The sequence below is a fragment of the Medicago truncatula genome, chromosome 7 (genome assembly GCF_003473485.1).
Source record: "Medicago truncatula cultivar Jemalong A17 chromosome 7, MtrunA17r5.0-ANR, whole genome shotgun sequence".
Taxonomy (NCBI): domain Eukaryota; kingdom Viridiplantae; phylum Streptophyta; class Magnoliopsida; order Fabales; family Fabaceae; genus Medicago; species Medicago truncatula.
Window position 1 is genome coordinate 53,101,954 of NC_053048.1, and position 9,191 is coordinate 53,111,144.

Consider the following 9,191-nt stretch of genomic DNA (forward strand, 5'->3'; position numbering starts at 1 on the left):
ATCTGTGTTGTAAACTACTATGGTATCCTTGAGACACTTTTAGTTCACACTTGTTTTGTTTGAGTCTCTCTCTCGGTACCCCCTCTCCTCTCCCTCCTCACATATCAAAACGCGATTCTCACCTCTCATGGTCTCCCCACGCTTCACCTTCGGCGATGCGACGGACGACGGCAACATAAGTGCATCACGGCAGCAATGTGGAGGCAGCAGCAGCACAGTGCTCCTCTGAACTCTCATATATGTCACTTCAGTTTGTTGTTTTCTTGATTTTCAGTTTAGGTTTGTTCTTCTCCCTGTCATTCTATGTTTCATTCCTTTGATTTTGATTCCTTTCATTTCAGTTTGTTCTCTTAAAAGTTATAATTTCATTCTTTTGATTTGATTCCTTTCACTTCAGTTTGCTTGAACCCTAGAAATACAAAATTGGGGGAAACAAGATCCTTGATTTTCTATGTTGTTTGATTCAATTCTATTTTATTCCTATGTTGCTGATTCAATTCAATTCTATTTTAATTACTTGCTCAAGTCATTGTTCATATTCACCGTTTCTAGTTTGATTTTGTTACTTGTAATTTATGTGTGAATTGTGCATTTTGAAGGAGAGTATGGACAAAGTCAAACATAAGAAACTTGAAGCATTTTATAAAAGAATACTTCCTGTCCCTGAGGAAGATGCAAATTGTATAGCTTCAACATCAAATCTCGAACAGAACCCTTCCGGTGATCAAACAGTTCAACCGGACGAGCAGCCTTGCAAGATTCAAAAAGCCTTGTAAGTCTTTGCTAATTTGTTTAAGCATTTTATTTAGTTGCTCCGGTTGGTTGGTAGGGTTCCAAACTTGCATCATGGAGCATATGTAGCAGTCTGGTGCGATTGTTTTTCTATTTTGCACGTGGCAAGCATCTGAGTAGGCTGGTTTTGATCCTCTAAGTTTAGGATAGGTTATCTCTCTAGTTGGTATATAGTATATTTGGAGCTTTAGTCTCGTGTTTGAGCTATTGCAGTGATATTTTTTTGGATGAAATTGTATATAACTTTTATGAATTTCAATTATAATATTTAGTACATATTTACCGCACCCTCCAATATTTTCGGCAAGATCCACCACTGCGGCAACAAGGCCCATGCTTTTACTTCTTTGAACTAACCAGCTATGTTAAGGATCAACATTAAAGAATGAACAATGATGAAATCAATTGCATCAACTATTAGTATGTTAACTTTTTTGAAAAGAAAATAGAAAAACATGATTCATGAGGTATACATACAAAAACAATTAAATTCAATCAACCACAATTACAAGGAAAAGGACACAGTCTGATTATTATTCAGTTGCTTAAGACCTGCGTTTTTCTATTACTCAATTAACAGTGTAATACTCAACTACTGTCCAGTTGTGTAGTTTTCAACAAAAGATCAGTGGGATATGTACTTCCAATTTGTTGATATTGTTGTTGTCTACAATATATCTTCCAAAAGACAGTGGTACAATAACAAATTTTCAAGGAAATGATATTTGCATGTAATTTAATAGTGAGATCATCTCCTTCACCATCATCCATGACCAAACCAGTATCAACCATTTCTGAACCACAACCACCCACAAATCACACCAGCACCGATATCAAAAATCTTCAGTCCCACCATCTAATGCAAAAGAGCGAGAAACCTCAACCTTTGAAACACACGTATTCCTTTCATAGCAAATGCATCATAAGAATCATTCAAAGCCAGTGCATCACACGTTTTTTTTTTTTTCTTTCTTTCTTTTCATAGCCACACCATCACATGCATCGATAGCGACACTCACGGCCACCACATCACGTGAACTGGAAATGCAAAGACTCACACGTCACAAGAGACATTAATACTAAAAAAATCAATCATGGCAAAGGCAAACCCTAAACCCTATCATCGCCAACATATGTAAAGCAAGAAACCCACAACAAAAGAGATAAGAGAAAACAAAGAGATAGAAGTGATCAAACCAATATCTACGATAACCATATGACCACAAAAGCAAAAAAAAAAAAAAAAAACACAATCAAACCGAACAAAACAACAATTGGACGATTCAGAACAAAGAAAAAAGATTGTTAAAACAACATTTGATGATCCAACGAATTTCTTTAATCAAGAAAATACACTCGAAAAGATGAATGAATGGAGAGGATCCCTCATACTCAATTACTCGAGTGTAATTTTCTTGATTAAAAGAATACAATGGATCAAACAGCACCACCACCACCACCACTCTCTCGGTGGTCAAAACATGAATTCTTTCTAGGAGCAAGCAGGTGTATTTATAAGACAAGGTTTAGGGTTTTACCTCTGCAAGATGGGTTAAACGGGTCCACTTCTTGTGGCCCAAATCTTACTAAATGTAGTCAAGTCTATGCATAGCATAAGATGAACAAAGACCGATATGACAGAAACAATATGACAAAGAAAGTCATATATATAAGCGGAACACTCAAACATAAAAAAACACCACCCAACTACCACCAACGCCAATTAAAAGCTAATCACCAAAGTCAACGCCAAATCTCCACACAACATCATAGACCAAACTCTATACTCCATCTCGAATGAATTTCAAAACACGTATCGTCTGCTACTCGCATCAAAATCCTCCAAAAAACCATCAAACCGACCCAAACCCAATAAACTCCATTCCAGGGACAGACCCACGTTGAAGAGATTGTGTGCCATGGCCCTCACTATATATTTTAGTTTCTCCATACGATGACCATGACCTTGAAATTTGTTTGATAGCATAGTTATATTATTTTTGAAAGAAGCTGGTATATAGTCATATGTAATAAAATATATGATAATTCTATCAAAACATTTTAAATATATAATAATATATGTACACCTTTGAAAGGAATTTTAACAACAAACATTTTAATACACACTTTTTAACACACTTTCTTTAATCGATTAAAATTTACATGGGACCCATTAAATTTATATGGGATCCACGTGATTTGATGGGACTCATGTGAATTTTAACCAATTAAAGAGAGTGTGTTAAAATGTGTGTTGCTAACTTTTCTCTAATATATTTAGTTAGAAATATAGTATATACACATGACCTTCACTATAGGGTATTTCTGGTTCCGTCCCTGCTCCATTCTCTTCACCATAGTTAAGCGTAAATAAACACCAGAAAAAGACTTATTCCAACACACATTTAGATTCCACCACCAATCTATCTCATATTAGATGACATATTTGACAATGTGCATTATTGACCTGACATACGTTGACTGTATTTTTTTTTACTAATATATAAAGATAAATAATATCATATAAGATGTTGTTGGATTCACCTCAATGAATATTTTTAAAATATAAAATATTCATAATTTTTCTAGTAGATAATTAAAGATAAAAAATATACATTGCTATGTGCGTCAGAGTCAACTGTGTCACTTAATATGGAGCAGAGGGAGTTTTTTTTTTTTTTTGAAACAAAATATTTAAAAAGGAATACATGATATTTGTTTCTTCTACTTTTGCCCTTCAATTACCGTGTTTAAATTTTTATTTTTATAATATTTAAAATTTTAATTAAAATCAAACATCATTAAAATTGGAACAATCTACTGTAATATGAACAATATTCTACTAAAAAAAAGGAACAATTTGAATTTATTTCCATTTACTTACTGAAATGATTTAAGTTTGGTATATGCTAAAAACATTATAACAAGATGCAACTACATAAATATCACGTAAAAAAAACATAAATATAGAATTAAGGGCAATAACGTGCTTGACCTTCTACTAGTTACTTTTAAAAAAAAAATTATACATTGTTTTAGATTTATGAAAATCCAAAAATTTCTTCAAATAAAAAGTTGTTTACCTCCTGGGCAGAGGTGCGGTCTTCATGTTAGTGATCTGATGCATCCTGACTAGCTATAACAGAAACTCTTGTGTTAAAGTAAGACGGTGTGCTAGTAGGCAGAAAAGTGAGTAAACAGAAAAGGCAAAAAAATGGAGATGCGGGGTATCGATCCCCGTACCTCTCGCATGCTAAGCGAGCGCTCTACCATCTGAGCTACATCCCCATGTGACATTTTTTGCGCGGATATACTATAAGCAACAACGTCTTCTGTTCCAATAGTAGTTGATATCACGCATGCGGTTCACCTAAAATATGAGTGGACGATTAAAAGACATTAAATAATTGGATTCTTTGGGTTATAATAGATTAGTCCCACTTACTAAGTGAAAATTGAAATTCTTCTTTCAAAAAATAAAAATTTGAAATTCTAGAAGTAGCATTATCCAAAAAAATGTAATATAAATTTAGTTACACTTGCCATCAAATAGCTTTGAGGGACGAAAATTAATAAGGTTGGGGACCTTTTGTTCATTTCTACTAGTACATAATAGTACAATGCTACTACTGATATGTATAACAAAAGGAATAAATTTAGACTGTACATATTATTTCTTTTTTTTTTTTAAGGACGAGTGTAAATATCATTATATGTTTTTGTTATGTATTACTCTATGATATTGCGTTGTTACCAAAAAAAACCTATTATACTACTATTGCGTTGAAAAACATCGAGGTCAAATTGACTCCACTATCTTGTGAGAGTGCATTCATCCCATACAAGCTAGCTGCTGGTAATATTTACCGCAAAAAATAATAATTAAATCAGCAAATCGTGGATAAGTGCAATCACAGCTCAAAATGAATGCGCAGCTTTCTAACATAACATTGCTATCTTTTGCCATATACTATAATTTTATGCATCAGTTCTTCATTGATTCGGTAAGTTTGTCTCGAATCTCTAATTAATAGCTAAGCAACGAAATGTATGAGTTAGTGCTTACTTTTCACAGGTAAGGATGTAAGACAATGTTCAGCATGCGTAAGATTTTAAGTCTCCATATTTTAGAAATGAAAAATAATCAACCAAAAATTAACTGAACTGAAGGTTCCCAGTCATTTTATAGAAATAAAAATTGAAATATACTGCAATTTCTTGAACAGTAATTTCTACCAACAACACTTCCAATTCATAAGTACAGAAACAAACTTAAAAGATATGAGATACCAAGCCATCTCTATTTGATGTACTGAGAAACCCATTTGAAACCATCACCATAACCCATTTTCTTCACAATACTGCACATGAATACCTCCATGGGTCGGACATTTGAGTCTGACAAATTTACCTTACCCTTGCCAGTGGTGAAGTTGCTCAAGCCCAAATGGTGACGCAATTCGTCTTCTGAGGCAGCATATGGAATATCAATTTTGTTTCCAAGGACAAGGAAAGGGACATTTGCCAATGATTCATCAGAAAGGAGAGCATCCAACTCCTTTTTTGACTCAGCAAATCTTTCCTTGTCATAAGCATCAACCAAATAGACCACTGCATCTACCTGCATTGCAAAAAACTCATGATCACAATGAAGTAAAAAATAACGAGCACCAGCACGTAATGTTTCTCGGTTAAAATATTGAACAAATTATACCAAAGTGTTAAACTGTTTCATAGCCAGAAATGTCTTATAATGTACTGTTAAGATTTGAACCAGTCTTGATGACTGGTGCTGCGACATTCAATAGCAGAAAGAACAACAAATAAAGGGAAGAATGGGAAGGGGAAGACCACACTATTTATTGAGGTTCAAAGCAATTTCTCCTACATGTAGCTTTCTATTTCTTGACCAAAAGAATAGAGAGATACAAGAATTTCCCAGCCCAAAGGTCTCTGTTTTGCTCACTCAATTTTCTCTCTTTTCATCTAGAAAACACTACTAAAGGTCATGCTTTGAACAAGCACTAAGCCATGACTTATTTAGCCTTCTAACCCCTTTCACAAATTTAATTATCAACCAATTAACTGCTAAAAAACAGGTATAACAGAAAATTAGACAAAGAAGCTATCACGGTAGCTTTTACAAAACATAGAACTAACTTAGTTGATTAAAACCAATTGATGATTCAATTATTTCACAGGTACTATAAGCATATCCTCTAAAGTGAAATGGCAGCTATCAGTAGGCTATCACCAATTCAACATGTTTGTTTCTCAGTTAAAATATTGAACAAGTTACTGAGTCGTAAATTGATTCAGAGGCAGAAGTGTCTTGTAGGTACTATATACAATAGGTACAATAGGATGGCATAAATCCTGCATTCATTAAATTTGTTAGATATATGAACATTCTGCAACAAGACAGTCATTTTTTTTTTTACACTTTAAAAAACGTAATCGCTATGCTTCCATTATGATACTGAACATGAGAATAAAACTTAATCTTAGTAACAGTTAGAACTAGTTTGTAGATTCTAAGCCAAATTCTAAGTCACGAATTAGCTAGACTAGCCACATAAACAAAATAAAGTTAGATATGAGTGTAATATGTAATATATCTACGGATGCCCAAGTGGCATCCAATTTTTCATAATTAAGATATTCTCTCGCTTGGGCTACCCTAGTTAGAAAAGAGTATTTGAGACATAGAAAAGGAGAGACCTGAGCGTAGTAATCTTTCCAGACTCTACGAGCAATCTGATGACCCCCCAAATCAAAAGCTTTAAACTTGATCTTCCCAATACTCAACTCTTCTGATGTCGGATACTGAGTCGGCTGATGCTGGACTAATCTCTGCAAAACCAATTCTCATGATAAAAGAAACATTACACCAAGACACAGAGATAAAGATATAGACACACGCTTGCTAACTATCAAAATGCATTGCTTGCAGAAACCAGAAAAGATTACGTGGTCGAAACAAAATAATACAGATATGAGCAATCACAATAAAATTTTAAAACAGATGCTAAGTGTCAAGATAAGAGACCGAGAGCAACACACCAGAACAAGTTAAGGGCCTGTTTGGACAAACAGCTTATATGCAACTTAAAGCACAAACACATATCATGATAAGCGCTTATGTATAAGCTTACATAAGTTATTTTTATAGAAAAAGATAAAACAAAGTTAAATTGTTTTTGTATATATGCTATAAGTTGTTTACATAAGTTATAAGCTGTTTTCATAACTTCTCCCGAACAAACCCACAAAACTTATGTCAATAGATAAGCTAAAATAAGCCAATCCAACCAGGCCCTAAACATAGAAAAACATGGCCAATCATGCATGGAGCAAGGTAATGGAAGAAAGCTGAATAATTGAATCACATGTTTATGTCAACAAAGGTGGAAAAACTGAGAAAGTGTAAAATAATTTTAAACTAAGAAAGAGCAAATGAAATTATGTTGATTTGAGCATCTAAGTAACACAGTTGCGAAATTTCTCAGTAATAATAGCATTCAGAGACATGTATAATATATCATATTGATCCTAGAAAACTCCGGTAAAAATCATGAACCCCTTTGACTACAAAATATTAATTAACCACAAAACATTATCAACAGTAAATAAGATCAGAGATCCGTTCCATTCGAAAAGAACAATATCGGTAATAATAATGAAAATAACTGGGAAATTGAAGAACAAACCTCGTCTTTGAGCATGTGAAGCAAGGTGGTTTTGCCAGCGTTATCGAGACCTAAGAATAGGATCTTAGCCTCTTTCTGCCATAATCCAAGCGATGCTAGAACCCCGTAAAACCAATCCACCAAAAACATCGTGTTTTACGATCTAATTCAGTTCAATTTTATGAATCGAAGTGAGACAAATTTCACGTTGTGAGGAATTGAATGACCTAACCTAACCCCAAGAACAGTGATGAGAGAGAGAAGGTTGGTTTATTTATAATCGCGTTCGTTTTTGTTGTTGTTATTTTATTGTTACTATTCACATGTGGGACAGACGTTACTATTCGCATGTGGGACAGACTTGTTAGACGTACACCACTTTTTATTTTATTTTTAAGGAAGACGTACCCTACTTATCCCGATCTTTTGATTTTATCAATGAAGATGATTGAAGTTATAATTTTTATTTGATTGTTTAAAAAAAAAATTAATAGATGATGAATGGTATAATAATAATTGGAAGAAAAAAAAAAGAGTAAACATGATCGTATACTCATTCTCTGATCGGGTAGGGGTGCTTTGATGCTCAAGTATGGGCTCTACTAAGTAGTATGCGAGTAAAAACAGAGTGAGTAATGTGATCATACATGGGGGTAATGCATCACTTATAGTGATCTATTTGAGAGCTCGCTCCGTGGTTGTTCTTATTTCTGCTTCTTAGATTTGTTCATTTTGTAACTAATTTACTCGAGCACTTTGGAGTAAATGAATATGAGATATGTAATGGTGTCTATCTAATTCAAATGAGCCTTCATTAAGTACGAATGGCTTAGTGATTATCTAGTCGTTTGTTAGTGTTTAAGTGGTGGAGTAGGTTAGTACTTTATTTGTTTCTCATGGGAGGAACGAGGGGGTTCCCAAGGTTTCGTATGAGGTTTCTATCATGTGTTGCGCGTTATTTCAAGACATGAGGTATCATGTGGTGATGTAGAAGGTAATATATTGTGATGCACCGTGCTGCAAGACGATATGGTCACCTTGAATGAACTTGGGTCTAGTCTCCTTGTTCGTCATATTCATAATGGACTCTCTTGTTGAACGACTTATATGATAATTAGGTCAAGCCTTCTAGGTTTAGACCATTACATTTGTCATATATTCTTGGTCATTGTAATGAATAATGGGTCTAAGAGTATAAAAGTTAAAAAAAACTCTCAGGTGCAAGAAATTTGTAAAAAAACAAAATTGCGCGTGTGAAATTCTTGAGATGAGATGTTGCTTGCAAATAGTTTCCCTGATCCCCATAAACTTGCAGCTCATGGGTGAGGTGTGAGTCTAAAAGTCTAATTGATATGACTATTCAAAGGTTGGTTGGTTCCTTTATCCAAGTTTTCGGCTCTTGTGTATTGATAATTTACTGATGCAACAATGCGACTGCTATTTTTTTTTTTAGACGTAGTCTGAACGGTTGAATTCTTAGGTGTGAGATCGCACTGTTTCATTACAACTAGTGTTTTTCAATCATTCTAAAAAAAATTGATTAACAGTTCCATCCAACTTACATATAAATCATTTGTAGTTTCCATTTTTATGCATGCTAATATTCCTAATTTGAAATGTATTTGCCCAAATTTTGAAGGTTCTTTAATTCATGTATATAAGGAGGCATCTCAATGTCAACGTGGTGGTGATGGCATACATGGCGGTGAT

At 34.1% G+C, this 9,191-nt stretch overlaps 1 protein-coding gene and 1 non-coding gene across 2 annotated transcripts; both read right to left on the bottom strand.

Moving 5' to 3' along the window:
- Positions 1-4,007: 4,007 nt before the first annotated feature.
- TRNAA-AGC (transfer RNA alanine (anticodon AGC)) lies at positions 4,008-4,080 on the bottom strand. The gene has a single exon. It is a non-coding gene; the product is annotated as a tRNA-Ala (tRNA).
- An 837-nt stretch (positions 4,081-4,917) lies between these two features.
- LOC25499653 (GTP-binding protein SAR1A) lies at positions 4,918-7,799 on the bottom strand. Its single transcript, XM_013595003.3, has 3 exons — positions 7,503-7,799; positions 6,514-6,645; positions 4,918-5,413 (listed from the first exon to the last, which is right to left on the bottom strand). The coding sequence occupies exons 1-3, from the start codon at positions 7,629-7,631 to the stop codon at positions 5,093-5,095; spliced, it is 582 nt and encodes a 193-aa protein (XP_013450457.1). The 5' UTR covers positions 7,632-7,799; the 3' UTR covers positions 4,918-5,092.
- Positions 7,800-9,191: the final 1,392 nt, after the last annotated feature.

Excerpts from the sequence above, each read along its gene's own strand:
- LOC25499653 (XM_013595003.3), bottom strand. The coding sequence starts at position 7,631 with ATGTTTTTGGTGGATTGGTTTTACGGGGTTCTAGCATCGCTTGGATTA. Across the intron at positions 6,646-7,502 it reads TTCACATGCTCAAAGACGAG|AGATTAGTCCAGCATCAGCC; the intron begins GTTTGTTCTTCA and ends TTGGTTTTGCAG. Across the intron at positions 5,414-6,513 it reads GGAAAGATTACTACGCTCAG|GTAGATGCAGTGGTCTATTT; the intron begins GTCTCTCCTTTT and ends TTTGCAATGCAG.